This window comes from Rhipicephalus microplus, chromosome X (assembly GCF_043290135.1).
Source record: "Rhipicephalus microplus isolate Deutch F79 chromosome X, USDA_Rmic, whole genome shotgun sequence".
NCBI classification, from domain to species: domain Eukaryota; kingdom Metazoa; phylum Arthropoda; class Arachnida; order Ixodida; family Ixodidae; genus Rhipicephalus; species Rhipicephalus microplus.
The window spans coordinates 319,593,861-319,616,327 of record NC_134710.1 but is presented as its reverse complement, the minus strand read 5'-3'; the positions used below and the strand labels follow the sequence as shown (position 1 = coordinate 319,616,327).

Here is a 22,467-nt window from a genome sequence, read left to right as displayed (position 1 = left end):
CGTTGCTACACCCTGGAGCTGCGAAGCCGCACGCTACCACCTGTCATGACTGCCAACGCCACTACATCGACGCCTTCGCTCCAGTTCAACCGCCCTGGCCATCCTAAGCTACAGGAGCCGAAGGTCTTCAGTGGTGCGGATGGGACCGACGTCGAAGACTGGCTCGAGCACTACGAACTGGTGAGCGCCAACAATAAGTGGGATGAAGCCGACAAGCTGGGCCACGTGATATTTTATCTCACTGGCGTCGCCGAATTGTGGTTTAATAACCACAAACACAACATCCCCACATGGAGTGTCTTCAAGACGTCATGTGCTGAAGTGTTCGGTCGGCCGGCTGTCCGCAAGCAAAGGGCAGAACAGCGCTTGCGCGTCCGCTCTCAGCAGACGGGCGAGACCTTTACCAGCTATATTGAGGACGTCGTCGACCTTTGTCGACGTGTGAATGACACCATGCCCGAATCTGCAAGGTCAAAAACATCCTGAAGGGCATCGACGACGGCGCATTTCAAATGCTCTTGGCAAGGAATCCAAGCACAGTTTCTGAAATCGTCAGCTTGTGTCAGAGCTACGACGAGTTGAAGAAGCAACGCACTCTGACTAGGCAGCCTCAGCCTGGTGGTGTGTCGCTGTCCAGTTTCGACTCCATGCCCGACAATTCACCGTTGCTTCAGCAAGTCCGAGCCTTCGTCCGTGAGGAAGTCGCCCGCCAACTTTCCCTAGTGCCTTTTACTCACGAGACCACCACCCGTCTACCTGCCCCGCTTCGCACTGCTATATCGGAAGAGGTTGCACAAGCTGTTCCTCTTGAGCACTACGAGCCACCTCTATCTAGCCGTGGTCACTGCCCGGGTGTCGCACAGCCGGTAGGCGCTCCTGTCGCCTATCCGCCAGCCGTTCAGCCTGTGCCCGCGCCCCTAACCTATGCAACGCAGCCTGTGGCTCCTCCTGTCGCCTTTTCGCAAGAGATGCAACCCGTAGCCGCGCCGCTCACATATGCAGACGCTGTACATAGGCTCCCGCAACCACCCTACGCCACGCGCTCACAGCCCGCACACCTGGCTGCTTATACTGCACCTTGGGCAGCAGCACCAGTCGCCAATCCCTGGAGGACGCCCGATAACCGACCGATTTGCTACGCTTGCTTCACTCCCGGACACGTTCGGCAACTATGCCCGGTCGTCGCATCCCGGGAGCCAACCCTTCGTCCAATACGGGCCGGTCTCGACACCTCGCTATGCGCCTACTGACCACCTTGACTTCCAGCCGCAACGCGCACCCTCTCCTCGTCGGCGATCGCCCTCCCCCATGCGTCGCCGGCCCGGACCCACCGACCAGGAAAACTAAGCAACGCAGTTCAAGAGGCAAGAACTGCGCCGTTTTCGAACTGTCTAAGCCCTCGCTCCTCTCCTGCTAACATGGTCGCAGTAACTGTTAAAGGTTATTGTACTTTCGCCCTTGTGGACACTGGCGCCGCTGTTTCTGTTATTGCCGCTAATCTCTGCCGTTTATTACGCAAAGTAACGACGCCGCTTTCGGGACTGTCGCTTCTCACCGCAAGCGCACAGCAAGTAACGCCTCTCGCAGCCTGCACCGCAAGAGTCTCCATCGAAGGCATTTTTTACATCGTGGAGTTTATTATTCTTCCTGTCTGTTCGCATGACATCATCCTCGGGTGGGACTTCCTATCCCGCCATAATGCTGTCATAGACTGCGCACGCGCCGAAGTTGAGTTTTCATCCTTGTGTGATGTCCCATTACTGGACGCTCATCAGCCGCCGAAGTTGCTCGTTCATGAAGATACCGATATTCCGCCTGGAAATTTCGCCCTTGTTCCCGTTTCATGCAACGCCTACACTGACGCTACAGTTCTTTTTATGCCTTCCGATATCTTCAAATGTCGTCGAGCTTTGCCGCTGCCTTTCGCAACAAGTGACCTTGCCGCCGGAAGAAGCAACATGTTCGTAAGCAATCCGCTTTCCACACCTGTCACATTGCTTGCGGGGGAATGTCTCGGCCGCGTGTAGGATCTCGACCCTTCGTTTTTGTTTGATGTCCCGGGCGACTACTGCGACCATGCGACCACCCAAAAGCACTGTCGACACTCGGGGAGTCGTCCAATGATACGTTTTCCAGCGCCATCGCCGACACTCTCACTCCCACCGAACATGCCGACCTGCTGGATCTTCTGCATGAGTTCAGGAGTTCGTTCGATGTGTCGCAACCTCAACTGGGCCGCACATCACAAGTCAAACATCATGTTGACACTGGCCTACACCAGCCACTGCATCAAAGACCATACCGTGTCTCCGCTGAAGAGCGCCGCGTCATCAACGATCAAGTCGAAGATATGCTTCAAAGAGACGTCATTCGACCATCTCACAGTCCCTGGGCGTCTCCTGTCGTCCTGGTGCGTAAGAAAGACGGATCTATCCGATTTTACGTAGACTACCGTTGTTTGAATAAGATAACCCGCAAGGACGTATATCCTTTGCCGCGCATTGATGAGGTCATTGACACCCTTCACGGAGCGGAATTCTTCTCGTCGCTAGATTTGCGGTCTGGCTACTGGCAGGTCCCAATGGCAGAAGCCGATCGCCAAAAAACGGCATTTATTACACCAGACGGACTATATGAATTTAACGTCATGCCCTTTGGGCTTTGTAACGCGCCTGCCACGTTTGAACGTCTTATGGATAATACGCTACGTGGCCTCAAATGGAATATGTGTCTCTGTTACCTCGACGATGTCGTGGTTTTCTCCCATGACTTTCCTACGCACCTCGTTCACCTCAGGCACGTTTTGAGTTGTCTGACCAACGCTGGTCTGCAGCTTAACCTGAAAAAATGCCGCTTCGCTGCACGCGAGCTCGTCATCCTAGGCCACATCGTGTCGAAGCACGGCGTATTACCAGACCCAGCAAAACTTCGAGCAGTCGCAGAATTTCCCAAGCCGACGACCATGAAAGAACTTCGCAGTTTTGTAGGCCTATGCTCCTATTTCCGGCGCTTTGTTCGCAGTTTTGCATCTCTCATGTCACCGTTAACCCAGCTTCTTCGCGGTGACGTGAGCTTCACCTCCTGATCCCCTGCATGTGACGTTGCCTTCACTACTCTGCGCCGTCTGCTCACTTCCCCACCTATTCTTCGCCACTTCGACCCGACGGCTCCTACCGAAGTGCACACCGACGCCAGCGGCGTCGGGCTAGGCGCGGTCCTCGCTCAACGAAAGCCCGGCTATTCAGAATACGTTGTAGCCTACGCTAGCCGCACTCTGACGAAAGCCGAAACTAATTACAGCGTGACAGAAAAAGAGTGTTTGTCTCTGGTGTGGGCGCTTGGAAAGTTCCGGCCGTACTTATATGGCCGCCCGTTCGATCTAGTAACTGATCACCACGTGCTTTGCTGGCTCTCCACGTTGAAAGACCCTTCTGGCCGCCTTGCGCGATGGGCACTCTGCATCCAGGAGTACGACATTCGCGTCGTATACCGCTGCGGACGCAAACACTCTGACGCTGATGCCCTGTCCCGCTCACCTTTACCACCAGATCAGACGTGCGGAAACACTTGCCTCCAGACCTTGTCATTGCTAAATCTCGACTCGATTGCAACCGAACGTCGTGACCCGTGGATCGCCTCTCTTATCGAATATTTATCTGGCACGCCCAACCTTCCAGTATCTCGATCCCTCCGACGTCAAGCTTTCCATTTCGCCATCCGCGATCAAGTTCTTCATCGACGCAACTACGCTCCCGATGGCCGTCGGTGGTTGCTGGTCATTCCACGCACTTTACGATCGCAAGTATGCGCCTCTCTTCACCAGGATCCGCAATGCGGCCACGCCGGAGTGTTCAAAACATATGAACGCCTTCGCCATCGCTATTACTGGCGCGGCATGTACAATTTTGTACGTAAATTCGTGCAGTGCTATCCTGACTGCCAGCTACGTAAATCAACACTGCCACGTGCGACTGGCGCATTGCAGCCACTTCCATGCCCTGCCAAGCCTTTTGATCGCATCGGTGTTGACCTCTACGGTCCCCTTCCATTGACACCAGATGGTAATCGGTGGATTATAGTGGCGGTTGACCACCTGACACGCTACGCCGAAACAGCCGCTTTGCCGAGCGCTACAGCTCAGGATGTCGCCTCTTTCATTTTGCAACGCTTTATCCTTCGACATGGTACACCTCGAAAGCTCCTTAGTGACAGAGGCCGCGCTTTCCTTTCCGAGGTTGTCGAAACTCTGCTTTCGGAATGCCACGTCATTCATCGGAAAACGACAGCATACCACCCGCAGACTAACGGACTAACGGAACGGTTCAACCACACGCTAGGTGATATGCTCTCAATGTACGTGGCATCTGATCATAGCAACTGGGACCGTGTTCTCCCATACGTCACGTTCGCATATAACACCGCAATACAAACCACCACGGGATTCTCACCTTTCTTTCTTCTTTACGGACGTGAGCCTTCCTATACAATTGATACCTTACTTCCCTACCGTCCTGATGCTTCCGAGTGCCCACCTGTCTCCGATGCTTCTCGACAAGCCGAAGAGTGCCGCCAGCTCGCCCGTGTGTTCACCTCGGAAGAGCAACAACGCCAGAAAGAAACCCGTAGCCCCTCTCTTCCGGATCCCAGCTATACCCCAGGGTCTCTTGTGTGGCTTGCCATCCCATACCAAACACCGGGACTCTCCTCGAAACTTGTCCCCCTGTACGAGGGGCCTTACACCGTTTTGGAGAAAACCTCTCCTGTTAATTTCCTAATTGAACCAGTTTCTCAATCGGACGACATGCGCCGGCATGCACGTGACATCGTCCATGTTTCCCGACTGAAACCATACCATGAGCCTTTGCCTGAAACTTCTTAAGTCACCAGGGTGGCTCCTTTTGCAGCGGGGGCGATTGTGAAGAAGAAGATGTGCCTGCAGCGAGCAGCATCGCCAACGCCCGGCTCTCTCTCGGCTCGTGCTTCGGTTTGTTGCTGTGCCGATCGCTGGACGGTTCTTCACGCTGTCTCGTCGCTATCTTTAACGGCTAATAAACCTCCTCACACTTCCTTCACATTGCCAGCGTACACGTGGATCACCAAGGGGCTGTCGATACCACTAATCAAAACCTGATTAGTCTGTCAGTGTAAAATTAGCTTTTTCCGCCTTGGTGTAAATGCTACTTAAGGCCAACACCTCACAAGATCGGCCCTCTACGATAGGCTTTCGTATTTCTTTGCATCCTGTACCTTCAAATGCTAATTAGGTATCGGTAATTTCTGTCCTGTAAGGACATTTTTATGAAATATGTGACTGACAAGAGGTATATTTATCACTTCTCCTAAAAGGATTTGCGAGAAAAGAACATGTCCCCTCCCCCAACTCCGAATCTGATGAACAAACATGAAGTAGTGCATTCGTCAAATATCTGTGAAAAGACATGAGTACTAACTTTTAAGTGGATAACATGCTCATAATAATGCTTAAGATGAGTAAATATGGCCATAGGTTGGGAATTAAAGTTGGAGCTCACGGAGACTTGCTCACGAAACATGTTTTGCACTTAGGGCTCACTCAGGCTCACCAATATTCACCTCAACCGGACTTACTCGGACTCGGACTCCAAAAAATTTTCCTTAACCAAACTCACTCCAACTCATTCTCCAATATATTACTCACCTAGACTAACTCAGACTCGCAGCCCATTCTGAGTCTGAGTGAGTCAACTCACGAGTGTGTGTGCCGACCAATGTGTGCAAGGGCAGTTTATCAATATGCAGAGGTCGTCATACATCCTCTAAAAATGTAAAGGTTACTACGGAAATTGAAGTCTACAGGCCAGATTGATTTATAGTTGCTGCAATACTGGAGCAGTTACAGTTTTCTCATTGCCAAAACACCGATCCCCAGTTGTTTCCAGCAGCTCGTGATTCAGCAACGCAGTCGTATAAACACTGGGTAAAAGTATTCTTGAAATACTTATGGTAGGCAGGCACTTGTTTCTGTCAAACTTAATGGTGCTTATAACGGAAGTGAATTTTTTTTAGCTCACATTACTTCATTGGGCTTACTCATGAGACCTTAGCAATGCCAAAATCAGCTTGAGATACTTGTTTTTCAGGGGGTTCAGGGCAATGTAAACTGTTTTTGTGTTTGTTATAGGGATAAATGAACAAAATTTGACACGTACATGTGGTTTGTTAGACTGATATCATAACTGAACTTGGCTTTGACTGTGAAAATGGAATGCTTCGCTGAAAGCCGGTAAGATTTGTTTGTGGGCAAGTTGGTTGACATCTTGGGAATACAGGGTTGTGCAGCCAGGAAAATATTGACATGCAAAAAAAAAGATGGGAAGCAATGGGTGCTTGACCTTTCACATATCTTTGTTTTTGTTTTAGTGCCACCCTTTATTGGCGAGGTTCAAGAAAATGGTAGGTGGTAAAGGTGACATTATGTTTATACACTGCCCATTGCAAGTAGGTACTAAATGCCTGTAAAATGGACACAAGGAAAGAAAACACTTGTCTATAAATCATTGGGGGAAATAAATATTGAACATCATTACACATCTTCGTATATATGATGAGGTCAAAGAAATTTAGTTTATCAAAATCATTTTCGTTAATGCTTGTTTACAAAAATTGTTTTTGAGGTTAGGTAGCGGAAGGGGGACACCTTTTGCCTTGGGTCTTGGTTGCTTTTCTTTTTCATATACAAAAAATGAAAAAGCTTCATGAGCCATTTTGATATGCTTTCAGATCCTTGACGGATAAACTAACTGTCATTCGTTATATTCATCCTATTAACCACACAGGTGGCACACATTGTGAGCAAGCACGAACTTCTGGACCAGCTATTCCATGCACTCAAATGCTTTGCAACGTGCCTGAGGATTGAACGTGACCAGCGAGCCATGCAAACTATCCTGAAGATCGCTGCACCGCCCAACATGTCTGAGGATGAGCACAAGTACGGTGTGCAAAATGTTTTAGGTAGCAACTAATGGTGATTTCTACTGGACATTCAGTTGCAGTGTGTCCATTGTAAGCATTGTGAGAGCATTCTTGCTGTGGTTCACTCAACTATTGACCACGCTGCTAGCAATGGTGCGAGCTTTAACAGGAACATGTTTGGCACAATTCCAATTGCTTGCCTAATAGAAAGCTTCATAAGTTGTTTTTTTTTTTTCAAACTTTCTGCTCGCATTAAGCAGCTTGTAAGCTTTTCGCAATGTTCATATGTGAACACTGCAATCACATTGAATTCTTTTAATTTCTACGTTCTGATCATTATCTGTCATTTTTGCCTGTCACCACTTCACAGCAGGTTCACAGCAGAACAGAGATTGCTTGGTTAGCTGAAGTTTTCGTCGATGCTTGTCTCAGGTGGCATTATCAAATGGCAGGTGATGCTTCCTTATTAAAACATATTAAGTTGTATGGTTTTCTGTGCCAAGACTCCTACTATATGATTTCGAGGCACATCCAGAGTAGGGGTGTGCCTCATAATACGTACTACCTGTGAAGGTCCCCTAAACCACCCAGAGTCAAAAGTTTGTTGTGGCGTTGTAGTTGCGCACGAGTCTAGATTGAATACGTAGAAGGGAGAATTTTTCGAAACGGTGCCTTAATAGAAGAGTAGCACGTGTTTGATGATACAAAAGAAGCCCCTTGTCATTTTGCTCTTTCCTTCGCTTCTCTGCATTCGTCAGCTCGTCATTCCTGTGGCCCAAGTGGCCCCCTCACCAAGTGAGGAGAAAGATCGGCGAGCGCATGTAGCTGCGGGCAGACGAAGAGGTTTTGTGGATGAAGAGCAGACAGAAATGTTGACTTCACGGGAAACATACGTACCGACAGGCCCAGAAAGGAGAATAGATTGTTTCTTGACATTTGTGTGGTGCTCGTAGTGCTGCCCCATTTGATATTTTTGATCATGACAGCATTATGATTTCAATGTGCACTTTCTCTTAAAATGTTAAAAAATTATCGGAGGTGGTTTAGGGGCTGTTTGTGGGCACTATATTTTTCTAAGGGCATGGCTGTTCTGCATTTTACCCCCATGAAAATGCAGCCACTATGGCCAGGAAATGAGCCTGCGCCCTTGAGCTTAGCACCACAACTTCTTAATTGATAAGCTGCCATAGCAAGTATGTTTTGTAGTCTGGAAAAATATTCCCGTTTTTGTACTTTAATTTTACAACTACGGCATCTGTTATAGTATATAAAATGTTGTGGTACAGCTCTTGCTACTAAGGCACTAGAAATAGCAAGGCCCCTAAGAGAGTATATGCATTATATTGTCACGGGGTCATGGCGTGGTTGAAGGCAGGAGGCTAGATGATCAGATGAAACTGTTTATTTGGGTGAACCTGTGCCCGGTAAACGAAAAATGGGTTACAGTAGCACACTTGCATTGATAGCAACAAATGCAGCGCCGGCCGTTGATCAACTGACAAGCGGCGAAGCGTGTCAGTATTTATACCCTTGCCATCGAATATTCTAGCATCATTGCTAGCAGCGACGTAGGTTCCAGAATAATCTGTGATGTTCCCGAAGTGAACGTAATCATAACAAAAACTAAAGCCTCAAAGCTTCTCGAACATCGTAGGTGAGGTTTGCGCTGAATGTAGTGTGACGGGGTGATAACAAAACTTGAGGAAAGGAATATGGCATAGTCCCCCTTTGAAAAAGGCATCGTCTCAATGCTTTAACAAAAGGCAAAGGTACAATAATAAAAATAATAAACAATAAGTACAGCAACAACAACAAAATACAGTCCCCAGGTTCGCGCATCGAATGGCTTAAGACGCACGACATGGACGACTTCAAATCAAGCACGGCGCCGTTGAAAGTTCGTAATGCCGTCGGGAACAACCTCGCAGTCCAATGGGCCGAGACGTCGAACTACTCTGTACGGTCCGAAGTACAGTCACAAAAGTTTTTCACTGAGCCCACATCGGCGTTCATACCGAGACACGGTCCCCGGGCTGGTACTCAGCAAAGCTTCATCGAAGATTGTAATGGCGGCTCTCAGTCGCCTGCTCATTCTTGATGCGCAGGCGGGCGAGTTGACGAGCTTCTTCCGCACGCTGAAGGTAGGCGGTGATGTTGAGGTTCTCTTCGTCAACGACGTTTGGAAGTATAGCGTCGAGCATCGTTGCCGGGCTCCTTCCATAGACGAACTTGTACAGCGTCATCTGCATCGTTTCTTGGACGGCCGTATTTTACGAAAAGGTCACGTACGGAAGGATTTCATCCCACGTCTTGTGCTCAGCATCGATGTACATAGGCAGTATATCAGCGATTGTCTTATTAAGACGTTCGGTGAGGCCGTTGGTCTGTGGATGGTAGGCGGTGGTGCAGCGGTGACTTGTCTGGCTGTACCTCAGGATAGCCTGAGTTAGGTCCGCCGTAAAGGCTGTACCTCTATCAGTAATGAGGACCTGTGGAGCTCCGTGTTGCAAAACAATGTTATCGATGAAGAACCTTGCTACCTCGGAGGCACTGCCTTTAGGGAGGGCCTTTGTTTTGGCGTAGCGTGTGAAGTAGTCAGTAGCTACACCGATTCATTTGCTCCCGGAATTCGACGTCGGGAACAGCCCGAGTAAGTCCATGCCGATTTGCTGGAACGGCCGGCGAGGTGGCTTCATGGGCTAGAGAAGTCCGGCTGGCCTAGTCGGTAGTGTCTTTCGTTGTTTACAGTCGCAGCTGGTCCAGACAAAGCGAGTGTCGCCGGCGGAAAGTTGTGGCTAGTAGTACTTTTCCTGTAGTCTTGCGAGCGTACGGGAAACACCGAGGTGTCCAGCCGTCAGGTCGTCGTATAGGGCCTTGAGTACTTCTGGTCTCACTGCTGAAGGAACCACCAGCAGGTAGTCGGCTGGAATGGGCGAGAAGTTCTTCTTTAAGAGGACTTCATTTTGAAAGAGTAACGAATCCAGTCCTTTCTTCAAAACATTCGGAACAATCGTGCTGATACCCTCGAGGTATTCCACAAAGCATCTGACTTTCGGGTCAGCTTGCTGTTGCTCGGCGAAGTCGTCGGCAGTTATTGTTCCTAAACAGCTGTTCTCATCCAGGCCGTCGGGCAACAGTGGTTCGATGGGGGCATGAGACAAGCAGCTGGCGTCAGAGTGTGTTCTTTCAGACTTGTAAACGACGGTCACGTGGAATTCTTGAAGTCGGAGGCTCCATCGTGCGAGGCGACCCAAAGGGTCTTTTAAGTTAGCTAGCCAACACAAGGCGTGGTGGTCGCTCACAACTTTGAAAGGCCTGCCATAGAGGTAGGGGCGAAACTTTGATGCTGCCCAGATGATGGCAAGGCACTCTTTTTCTGTTGTGGAATAGTTGGCCTTGGCCTTGGATAGCGACGGGCTAGCATAACTGATGACCTTCTCCACGCTGCCAGTCCTTTGCACAAGGACGGCGCCGAGTCCTACGCTGCTTGCGCCGGTGTGTACTTCTGTTTCGACGTATTCGCCAGAATGCGCAAGTATCAGTGGTGTTTGGAGGTGTCGTTTAAGTTCCTGAAACGCTTCCTTTTGTGCTGCTTCCCACCTGAATTCAACGTCGCTTTTCGTGAGGTGAGTTAGCGGCTCGGCGGTCTGTGAAAAACGTTTGACAAAATGCCTGTAATAGGCACATTATCTAAGAAATCGGCGTACAGCCTTCTTGTCAGTGGGCTGCGGGAAATCAGCGATGGCGGGTGTTTTCCGCGGGTGGGGATGGACTCCGAACTTGCTTATCATGTTTCCCATGAACAACAGCTCTTCATACACGAAGCGGCACTTTTCTAGCTTCAGAGTTAGTCCAGATGTGTTGATAACTTGAAGTACCGCTTCAAGGCGCCGGAGATGCTCGTCAAAGCTGGAGGAAAACATGACGACCTCATTCAAATACACGAGGCAAGTCTTTCATTTTAATCCAGCCAGCATGGTGTCCATAACGCGCTGAAACGTCACAGGCAAAGAGCAAATGGCATGACCTTCAACTCGAAGAGGCCGTCTAGTGTGATAAAGGCCGTCTTCTCTCGATCTCTCGTCAACCTCAATTGCAATAGCCCGTTTTGAGGTCCATCGAAGAAAAGTTTTTCGTGTTGTGGAGACGGTTCAGTGCGTCTATGCGTGGGAGAGGGTACATGTCCTTCCTTGTGATTTTGTTCAGGCGGCGGTAATTGACGCAAAAACGTAGGGTCCTGTCCTTCTTCTTCACTAATACCACGGGTGACGGCCACGGACTCTTGGATGGCACGTGAATGATGTCGTCGCGTAGCAATTTGTCGACTTGTTTTTTCACGGTGTTGTGTTCATGCGTCAAGACACGGTACGGGCTTTGTCGAACTGGTCAGGCACTTTCTTCTGTTATGATGCAATGTTTCGCAACTGCGGTTTGTCGAATTCGTGATGATGACCAGAAGCAGTTTTTGAATTACAAGAGCAGGGGCTTGCTTGCACTTCAAAAAGCTCGGGTTGACATTGAAATCTGGTTCCGCCTCTTGATTCGTCGAAGCAGCATCGGCAGCATTGAAGAGGGCGAATGAATTGCTGGCCTGCACGAATCCATCAATGTGGCCGACCGCTGTACCACGATTGAGGGGGCGATATTCGGGACTGAAGTTTGTCAGTGCCACCTTTGCTTTGCCGTCACGCAGCTAAGCTATGCCTCTTGCGACGCAAATTTGATGGTTCAGAAGAAGGTGCTGATCGCCCTCAACGGCACCTTCAAAGTTTTCGACTTTTTCGCTGCCAATGGAAACGATGACACTGGAGAAAGGCGGCACGGTGACCTGCCGTTCTAGCACATGCAATGCGTAATTCCTTGCAGTTGTAGTGGTCGGCAGCGTGTTTTCCGAGGTTAGTGTGATTGACTCAAACCTCAGATCGATGATGGCGCTGCATTGACTTAGAAAGTCCATTCCAAGCATCACATCCCTGGAGCAATTTTGTAAGATTACAAAGCTCGCAGGATAAGTCTGGTTATTCATGGTGATTCTTGCTGTGCACACTCCAGTCGGCATTATTAAGTGACCTTAAGCAGTCCGTATTTCAGGGCCTTGCCATGCAGTCCTCACTTTTTTCAACTTCGTCGCGAAAGACCCACTTACGACGGAATAGTCCGCTCCAGTATCGACGAGAGCTGTGACGAGGTGGCCGTCGAATATTACGTTGAGGTCGCTGGTTCATCGTCGTGCATTGCGGTTCGGTCGTGGCGTCGGGTCATGGCTATGTCTATTTGCTCCGCTGCTTCCACGTTGCGTCGTGATGTCTTCTGCAGGCTGCGAAGGCTCGACGTCAAGACCCTTTTTGTCTTGCGACGGGTGCTTTCAATTTCGTGGCGGCGGTGGTGGTGGAACATCTTCAGTAGTTCATCATGCAGCAACCGCACCTCCATTGGTTGCTGCCCCTAGTTTTTCGAGTAAGGGCTTGGAGATCGGCCCCAAACAGAGCCGGTGTACTGCCCGCAGTGCGGTGAGGCGTAGAGGCCTGGCAATGGCAAACGATAAGGTCGTCGGGGTGTTGACTGCACTCCCGTGAGGTAGATCGCGATCGTTCACCGGGTTGTGGGCACGGTGCGTTGATTGATGTCAAAGCCCCATAGACCCATCTGTCGGTACTGGTAACGGCGGTAGGTGTGCCCAGCCTCGCCGCAGTGGTAGCAGAGCAGGTGGTTGTCAGGTGCACGCCAAACATCAGTTTTCCTCGGCGCACTGCGCTGGCCCACTGGTGAATGGTAGGACGTCGGTGGTGGTAGCGGTGGCGGCGATGGTGCTGGTGACAGAAGTGCGACGGGGACGGTGTTTTGGCGTGGGCGTGGAAGGGGGGCGTGACGGCGAGCTGCAGCTGCATAGCTCATTACTTGCAGCTGCGGCGCTGGAGGCTGAGGAACGCCCAGCGATTGCTGGATCTCCTGGCGTACAACGTCCACAATGGAGTCCACTGAATGTTGGGAGGGTGACACCATTTACGGAGCTCTTCTCGTACGATGGCTGGGATAGTCTCATGCAGGTCTCCGGTTTGAAACGACTGGACCTCCCCGTAGGTCGTCGTCAAAAGGTGGCGGTCGTACTGCCTCGTATGCATTTCCAGGGCCTTTTCAATCGTCATGGCCTCCGAAATGAATTCTGAGACCATCCTTGGAGGGTTGCGTACAAGGCCGACGAAAAGTTCCTGCTTAGCTCCCCGCATCAAGAAGCGAAGCTTCTTCTCCTCGGACATGGTGGGATCGGCATGATGAAACAGGAGTGTCATTTCCTCAATGTACATTCCAACGTTCTCGTTGGGGAGCTGTACATGGGTCTCCAGTAAGGATTCGGCCCTTTCCTTTCAAACGATGCTTGGGAAAGTGCCAAGAAATGCAGCACGAAAAATGTCCCAGGTCGGAAGTGTGAGCTGAATGTTGTAGGGCGAAATAAATGTGCCGCAACTTGTCACTGTCGGTCCAATCGTTGAACTGGGCAACTCAATCGAACCTTTCGAGCCAGTTTTCCGGGTCTTCGAGGGGCGAACCACGGAAAGTTGGCGGCTCCTTTGGTTGCCGGAGCAGGATCGGTGCAGACGGCACAGGGGCTGTCATCGTTGCAGTGGTCGAGCTCAGGGTTTTAGTCTTCCCAGTTGAGTCATGTAGAGGCCCGAACTCTGGCGGAACCCCTTGCTGCTGGCAGCTGGCTCGCTGCTCAGTGTTGGCCCCTTGACGGTGTGGGCTCGGCTCACGGCTAAAGGGAGGTGTTCGGTACATGGGCTTGGAAGCACCTCCACCAGATGTCACGGGGTCGTGACATGATTGAAGGCGGGAGACTAGATGGTCAGATGAAACTGTTTATTTGGGCGAACCTGTGCCTGGTAAATGGAAAGTCAGGTTACAGGAGCACACTTGCACTGATAACGGTGAATGCAGTGTCGGCCGTCGATCAACTGACAAGCAGCAAAGCGTGTCGGCATTTATACCCTTGCCATCGAACTTTCTAGCATTATCGCTAACGGCGATATTCTGTGACGTTCCCGAAGTGGGTGTAATCTTAACAAAAAAATCTACTAAAGCCTGAAGCTTCTCGAACATCGTCGGGGCAGTTTGCACTGAACGTAGTGTAACAGGGTGATAACAAAACTTGAGGAAAGGAACATGGCAATATTACCATTTACTCTTCAACCGATTCATGGGAGAATGTGGTAAAGCCACTGTTTAAATATTGAAATCTTACTTACTATTATTTTTTGGGGGCGTCTCTCATAATCATGTGGTGGTTTTGGGACATTAAACCCCACAAATCAATCAACTTAATTTTTCTGAAATTTTGTGTTGTAGTTCGTTATCACAATACGAAGTTTCACTACCCATCTTGATTTTTGTGCAAATTAGAGCAAAGTAGATTACTTTTCTTAAGTTATTATTACCGTTTTGGGGATATTAAACCCCAGATATTATTAAGTTATTATATTACTGTGTTGCATATCTACACTCCTGTAAGCTGAATTTCGTGGTCGTGTAAAGAGAAGAAAAGGGAAATGTGGTAGCTTTGAATGTATACTTTGTCTTGCTTAAAGAAATATATTCTTTTCTGCAGGTGAAGCCCGATGAAGGCGAAATTTTTAGGGTCTTAAGATCTTTGGTTATATAATTATTCTGGTTTGTGGAGTTGCCTCTTTTGCAGCACTTTCTCAAGTACCGTATTTACGTGCATAATTTGCGCACCCTCTTATATTTTGCTAGCTTTTCAGAAAAAAGTATTTACAGTCGAATCCCGGCACAACGAAGTCCGCTTCAACGAAATTTCCGCCACAACGAAGGTTTTTCCATTCCCCGTCGATGTCCCATAGGGTATAATGCTTCGAAATTCCCTCCAATACGAACTACTTCACGGCAGCATTTCCACTTCAACGAAGTTTTCTGCGGGACAGGCACGAGCAAAATTATTCAAATTACAGCTTATTGAAATTCTCAAAAGTGTTTTAATGCCTTGACAAACCATGGACCTTAATAACATTTAAAAAAAACACACACACACACAAGATGTTGCTCGGAGCGTGCATACTGAACGCGACGGTGACTCGTTGCGCAACGTAAACAACACAAAGCCGCCATACATACCGCGATAGTGATGGCGATGCAATCAATGCAACGCGCTCTCATGTAGATTCAGAAGAAACGTCGGAAACGTTTTGAATCATGTCTGTGTACAAACAACACGCATTAATTTGATTTTTATAGTATTTTTAATCATTTTTATAATGTTTGTGAGAATGGTTTCAATGTCAGGAATTTCCAATTTATGTGTACGTACGTACGTACAAAATTGGAGATGCGAGGCAAATCCCGGTAGAGTGCGACGATGCGTTCGGACGACGGCTTCCGCTTCCGGCGGCTTGACTAGGGCTAGCTTCTTCACAACGAGCGATCGCACGCTTTGGTCATTGTTTGATTGTTTCCCGAAGGCGCAGTAACGGGATCAACGATGGCGCAGCCGGCGAAAAAACGCAAGTTTTTGTCGCTCGAAGACAAGGCTCGCATCATCGCACAGGCTAAAGCTGGAAAGAAGAAGGCACTCATCGCTGAAGAGTTCGGGATTGCGGCGAGCTCTCTGTCAACTATATTGAAGAGCAAGGATGCGATAGGCAAAGCTCTAGCTTCAGGGACGTCCGCTAAGCATAAGAAGGTGACCCAGCCAGTGCACGAAGCCTTAGACAAGGCTGTTTACACCTGGTTCGTGGAGACGCGGGCGAAGAAAATTGCCCTTAGCGGCGATATTGTACGGCAGAAGGCGCTGGATTTTGCCTGCATGCTCGGCATTGATGATTTCAAGGCCAGCGTAGGTTGGCTAAACAGATTTAAATCCCGCCACAGCATCATCGGCAAAGTGTTGTGTGGTGAAGCCGCTTCGGCGGATAAAGACGGCGCCGCCGCGTGGATGTCGGCTAGCCTTGGAAGCATCCTTAAGGACTACGCATCATCGGACATATACAATGCCGATGAGACCGGTCTATTCTACGAAATGTTACCGAACAAGACCCTGGATTTTAAGGGGCTGCGCTGTCAAGGAGGTAAACACAGCAAGAAAAGGATCACCGTGCTACTGTGCGCCAATATGGACGGATCAGATAAGCGACCGCTTTTGGTCATTGGCAAAAGCGCAAAACCGCGCTGCTTCAAAGGAAATCGGCGCCTTCCAGTGAAGTACGTGGCCAACAGCCGGGCGTGGATGACCCGTGCAATGTTTGGAGAGTGGGTCGAGGAATTCGACCGGGACATGGCCAGGCAAGGTCGCAAGGTTTGTCTGCTTTTAGACAATTGTTCCGCACATTCCATTGAGGACACGGAGCTCGTGAGCGTGCAGCTCAAGTTTTTGCCACCGAACTGCACGTCCATCATTCAACCCCTCGACCAAGGGGTCATCCAAAGCGTCAAGTGCGCGAACCGCAAGCGCCTTATCCAAAGGCTGATTTTGAACACTCGGTTGGGTCGCGAAACGAAAATCGACTTGTTCATGGCGCTCCAAATGATCGCTGCTTCGTGGTGCGAGACAGGGAGCGCCGTAGTCGCGAACTGCTTTCGCCATGCCGGATTCGCAGTGCAGTGCGCCGAGACTTCCGATTCTGCGATTGAAGCTTACGATGGCGACGCAGACCGCGATGAGGACAGGTTGCTGGACCAGGACGAAGAAATCGCAGTCGCTTGGGCAGACCTACAGGAAAGTGATGTGCCCGTCGACGTACATATCAGCGAGTTCTTGCAAGCCGACTCTTGCTTGGTGGTGCGCGAGGAAATGACGGACGCAGACATCATAAAGAGCGTCCAGGAAAATGGTGTTTCGTCGGACGATGATGACACAATCGCGCAACGTGATCCCGCACTACAACCGACTTCACAGGTGCTGGACGCATTCAATATCATCAGGCGTTGCATCGGGTCGCAGGACGACGAAGCAATGGCTCTACTGGCAGCGTGCGAAAGTCGTGTTGTGCCATCGCTTGGCAAGAAGTGGAAACAGGCGAAGTTGAGCGATTTTTGACATTAAAGCTTGTTCTTTTGCTTCAGCAAGTCCTGTGTCACGTATGTATTTCATCATATCGCGACAACGAATTTCCGCGATAACGAAATTTTGCGCCTGCCCCGTCAATTTCGTTGTAGCGGGATTCAACTGTACTCGCATATTTCGGGCAATTTCGCCGAAAAAAACGGGAGGCGTGCCTCCTCAAAGCACCTCAAGGGGACATAGTTCAGGTGACGGCCAGTGCGATCGGTACGCGAGAAAGAAAATGAATGCGCACTTGCTAATGCGAGTTTCCTGCCATTTAAGGAGGCCTTTTTTATTATGTGTGGATGCTTAAGTTCTTTCGGTGTCGCCCTGTCATGAGTCCTAGTTTCTCCCAGCATTGTCTAAAGAGCTTCAAGAAAATGGGGCGTTCGAACGCGGTCGACTGAACAGAGGACGATGCACTTCGGGAGAGCAGTGGCAGCGGTTGTGAGGATGATTCTCAATAGGGGCTTCGCGATCAGTTATTCCCGCTGGACTGCGCGTGACCAGATCTGACTGGTTAAAGTACGAGCTAATTCTTTCAAAATTAACAGGTACACTTCATTCGTGCTCTAATTTATTCCTTCTTTTTTTAAATGTAGATACTGCACACGTTAGGACTGTGGCACAATATTTTGTATGCGCTCGCGAAATCCCCGTGTAATTTTTGCACCCCTTTCTCGGGGCCCCAAATTTACGGAAAAAAGTGCGGAAATTATGCGAGTAAATACCGTAGTCATTGAATGACTTCATTAAAGAAGCCTTCTGTCTCAGGAATGAACTGCTGCAAAAATTTTTAGAATCTGTCTAGTACAGGTGGAGTTACTGGAATTTGTTGCACGCTTTGAGTGCTTTCTCTCTCATTTTGTACCAGTGAGTGCATTGGAAGCTGTGAGGGGGGCTGGGCGTCACAAGGGCGCAAGAAACAACTATGTCCGTTCCTCATGCCCATGACCACTTTCTTTTCTTCTTTTTCATCTAATGCGTGGCTTATTTTCAGCGTGATTACAAGTGCGTGCATGGAGAACATGTCGGGGCATACCACGATGGCCGCAGTAGCTATGCAGCTGATGGTGTTCAAATAAGGCAATGGCCATTGACTGTGTTCATAGTGCGGTCATTTCGGTTCATGACATCATTTGTTAAGAAAAGAGCGAGCGGTCTCTAGCTGTCTGAGAACTAACTGAATTTGAAGCTTTATGCGGCACTACAATGTTTGGCCCACATGTTCTCAGGAGCACCGACTACCGATTGGCAGCATTTTCTAACTGTCTTCCAAAAGCATTGTAGGATGCTTTAAGGGACACAAAAATAAGTACTGAATCAGTTTAGATTGATAAAGTATTTCTGAAAAACCTTACTTCTGTCGATTTCATGGTGATGGGTTGAATAGTAGAGGAGAAGATGATGATCAGCTTTTCATTTTTGTTGTTCACACCAAAAACATTTGGAGAGTGGTGCATCATGATGTCTTAAACTGCTGCACATTTTTCCACATGAGAGGTAAGGTTCTGTGAAAATTCTTGAAACTTTCAAGGTTCAGTCTTTGGCTCTTAGAAGTTTATGTAGCCTACTCCTATGGATAGAAGTTTGTCTATGCCCAAGCAGACAGCATCAATATCCGCAACATCACTGCAAGCAGTATGGGCACCTTTCTTTCTTTCTTTCTTTCTTTCTTCCTTTCTTTCTTTCTTTCTTTCTTTCTTTCTTTCTTTCTTTCTTTTTTCTTTCTTTCTTCTTTTCTTTTTTTTTCTTTCTTTCTTTTTTTTCATTTTTGTTCTTTTTCTGGCTTATTAAGCATTGCTTGTAGTAGGAGTGCCTTTTCTGTTTTTGTGGAAATAATCTAGATACATATGTCAAATTACTTTTTTTGCTTCAGTTAACATCTTAGGTTATCATATTTGCATACAGTCCTCTTGGTTCTAGTTTTGCCCTAATAATGTTGTTGCAGATGTCTTGACACCCTGTGGTGTGCATGGCTGCCCCACATATTTCACTGGTGCACCTTTGTATGTTTATTCTCTGCTATCAGAAAATTGCAGGCATTCAGTTATTTCCTCCATTTATTTGAAGCTACACAGGCCAATTTGGGGTATTCTATGTGGTAGTTCTAAAGAGAAAAGCTTGTACACTCAAGCTTCACTATAAGAAAGTTGCATCTTACACGAAAATAAGTTCATTATATCCGAAAACTTGTTATAAAAGTTTATTTTAATGTGATATCTATTACATGACTATGTTTAATTTGCTTCATTATAAGCAGTATTTTGTTATATCTGGGTTTCTTATATTGATGTTTGAGTGTAATTCTTAAATGATCCATTATGTCACACACATCTATGTCACACTTAAGTAAATTTATAAATTACAGCAGGGTACTGATGAAAGGTCATTGAATAGGAAATGTCACTGGAGCCAAAGACTGGAGCCAGAGTCTTCACAAAGGAAGATATAAGGACCCTATGCTTTCATTAACCCATGGCTTCATTACACTTTGTTTAAAAAAAAAGAAACAGACCCCTTGATCTATTCTAGTCTTTTCTTTTCAGAAAATGGTATCAATATTAGTGTCTCTCTGCATGGGCAGTTTGATTTTGACAAACTATAGTTTGTCAAAATCAAACTTTCATACCTTTTTTAACTTTTCGAACAGAGAAACTTCTTGTGGTTAATGAGAGATGGTTTGTCCTTAAAACCTGCACTAATTGCACCAATGCTGTCAGTGCCAATCATTACTGTATCAGTAATTCTTTATAAAGATGCACTTATTACATAGATACTGGTTAATGTGTTTTTAAACTTTATCATCAGAACTGCTTACTACAAAGTCTTGTGGAACTTAAAAAAAAAAAAAAAAAGGTCTGAATGGCACCATCAAGTTCTTATGTATGAGTGCATAGAATAGACAAGAATGCCCGATGTTACTGTATCTAGTCAACGCACTTCGTTCGCTACTGTGCATAACTTAGTCATCAAGTTTATTTAAGCCAAATTGACAGCAATATTTCCTTTCAGCAATGTACAGTAGCAGTGCTTTTCAGTTTCTGCTGGTCTCTTCATTATTATGGACATTAGGCTTGCACAAAAGCTTTGAGGAGCTCGCAGTGAGTGCATCGTTAGTGCTGAAGGCAAGCCTTAACTGACTTTCCACTTTTCATTTATTTACCAAAGCATCTTTCAGCTTGTGACCTCTCTTCTCCCATGATGCACATGAAAACACGTGTGCACTCACTCTCTTTCTCTCATATACACTTTCGTGCCTACCTCCCACAACCACTATTCACTCGGCTGATGATGATGATGAAGCTACACTACTTATGCAATCTCTAGCTCATGCCGCCTACTACTACGAGGTCCATTTGTGCTGCTACTGACTCCTCACAGCGTATTGCCCATTTGAGGTTTATTTATTCAAAAAGTAGCCAAAGATCTTTACCTGTGAACTCATCACTTCAACAGTGAACTAAGAAAAGAAAAATGGCAGTAATTACACAATTTAAGTTTTAATTTTCTCTCGTCTTGAAAATATGTGGTAATGAGCTTTAGTCATCCTTTTGTTTTTCTGTGACATGCCCTTTTTACGTTGGTTTTGGCAGCCATTCACAAGCTCAAGAGAAATGCTTTCACTGGTCTTGGGTGCAGGTACATGGCCTTCCTTACACCATATGCATTCAAGCGAGTGTCACAGCAGATGCAAGCTGCTCGTGCCATGGTGGAGCCTGACGAGAATTATGTGAGCACATGTAGTTCGTGCAACTGTTGGGATGCCACATCCTACATGCTGCCCTGCCAGCATGTCTTTTTCGAGAGGCTTCGCTCCGGTTTACCTCTGTACTTTGAAGAAGGTGCCGCACAGCGCTGGACACGCGAGTACTACAAAAATGCCTGCCGCCTTTTTACATCGGAGCCCAAGACGACACAGCAGTGGAGTGCAGATGGTAGTGGTGAGGAAGAGCCCGAAGACAGTCCTGCGTCTAAGGGTTCTCCTTTTGAGAAGCGCAAAGTCGCAGAAACTGGACTGCTCCTACAGCAGCTGGCAGCATGTATGGTGCAGCTGCCTGCGGGCCCCTATGAACGAGCCGTGGCACTAGTGAGAGACCTCAAAAGTGCTATGGAGGAAGGCAAGGAAGTGTGCCTTGTGCGGATAGAGTCAAACATGGAGGTGCAGTGACAGCATGTGTGGGGTGTGCTTTGACTGCCAATAGGCATGACCGAGTCCAAGTAGGTTACTTGGCATTTGTGTGCGATACACTTTGCATACAATAGAATTTCAATATTTTGGCACCTTGGCTGTGCAGTTACCAGTTCAGTCTGGCTTCAACAAATGAATTTCGTCGTGTGCACTTCCACAATTCATATGGGTAATTGAGCTTTTAGTGTGCAGCAAAAGGCATACACATCTGATGTTTGTTTCTGTCTTATAGCATTATTAACTAAGTTATATTTTTCTTGTTACATTATGGTAAAAGCTGTATTTTGTTGAATGGTGAATGAGACACCACAGTATATTTGAATTTAGCCAATCTTATCAAACAGAGAAAGTTGTTGCAGGTACTTTCCCCAAGACAGGATCTGTTAGACCAAAGACCAATTTTCTATGCTAAGGAATCTACTACAAATAAGACCAGCTGCTGGTGTTTGCATAAGAGTGCGAGCGCCATTGTCAACATTGAAAAACTCCACTGAAAAGCTTTCAAAAAGCATCGGATAAAGTCTGTAAAATAGGTTGTCTAAGCTAAGCTTTTTGGCGTTGATGTGGAATAAACAGTGAGTGGGCAATGTGTTGAATTTTGTATAATATGGTGTGTTGAAAGTGATGCATTAAATTGGTGAATGCCTTAGTTCAGTGTACAGCCTTGTAGCTTTACAAGTTGATTTTAGTTATGTAGTAGCTAAAGCAATGAGGTCTTCCCAATGGTTGTCAATATATTCTATGAAAACCTGATATCATTGTGTTTTGATTTATTGTGGCAATTATTGATTCACTGAACACCTAGTCATGTTACATTTGAAATTTTGAATTTTTCACTTAAAGGGGCCCTAAAACACTTACTTCTTCAAGTAATTATAGAATGGATTCATTAAAAAAGATTATTACATCATGAATTCAACATCGCAAAATTATTTAGAATCCGTCCAGTACGAGCGGAGTTACAAAGATTTGTAGCATGTTGCAATTGCATTTTCTCTTCTCTCGTCCTGACGAAAGCGCTAGAAGCTAAGCAGGGGGGTGACATGAGCAAAGAAAATAAATCATGCGCGCCTCGTGCCCTTGAGCACCGTTTTCTTTTTTTCTTCGAATACGCGGCTTTTTCAATGTGACTGCGCGCGCGCGCATGGACAAGTCGAGGCCTCCCGTGGTGATTTCTGTAACGACCGAGCGCGCCATGTTGAAATCAGCCAATCGCTAATAGATGGCTTTCTAAAAGTCATTTTTGAGCATTTACCATCATTTGTCGAGA

General features: G+C 47.5%; 2 protein-coding genes across 2 annotated transcripts in view; both read left to right on the top strand.

Annotated features, from left to right (window-relative positions):
* Window positions 1-21,394, top strand: part of LOC119161287 (uncharacterized) — a 63,670-nt gene extending 42,276 nt beyond the window's left edge. Inside the window, exons 8-9 of the mRNA XM_037413684.2 lie at window positions 6,816-6,970; window positions 20,648-21,394. Coding sequence (XP_037269581.1) covers window positions 6,816-6,970; window positions 20,648-21,176 — 684 coding nt within the window. The 3' untranslated portion in view covers window positions 21,177-21,394. The remainder of the gene's footprint in view (window positions 1-6,815; window positions 6,971-20,647) is intronic.
* On the top strand, window positions 15,316-17,121 carry LOC119165088 (tigger transposable element-derived protein 6). The gene has a single exon (XM_037417278.2). It carries the CDS (start codon window positions 15,446-15,448, stop codon window positions 16,997-16,999), a length of 1,554 nt encoding a protein of 517 aa, XP_037273175.2. The 5' UTR covers window positions 15,316-15,445; the 3' UTR covers window positions 17,000-17,121.
* Window positions 21,395-22,467: the final 1,073 nt, after the last annotated feature.

Excerpts from the sequence above, each read along its gene's own strand:
- LOC119165088 (XM_037417278.2), top strand. The coding sequence starts at position 15,446 with ATGGCGCAGCCGGCGAAAAAACGCAAGTTTTTGTCGCTCGAAGACAAG.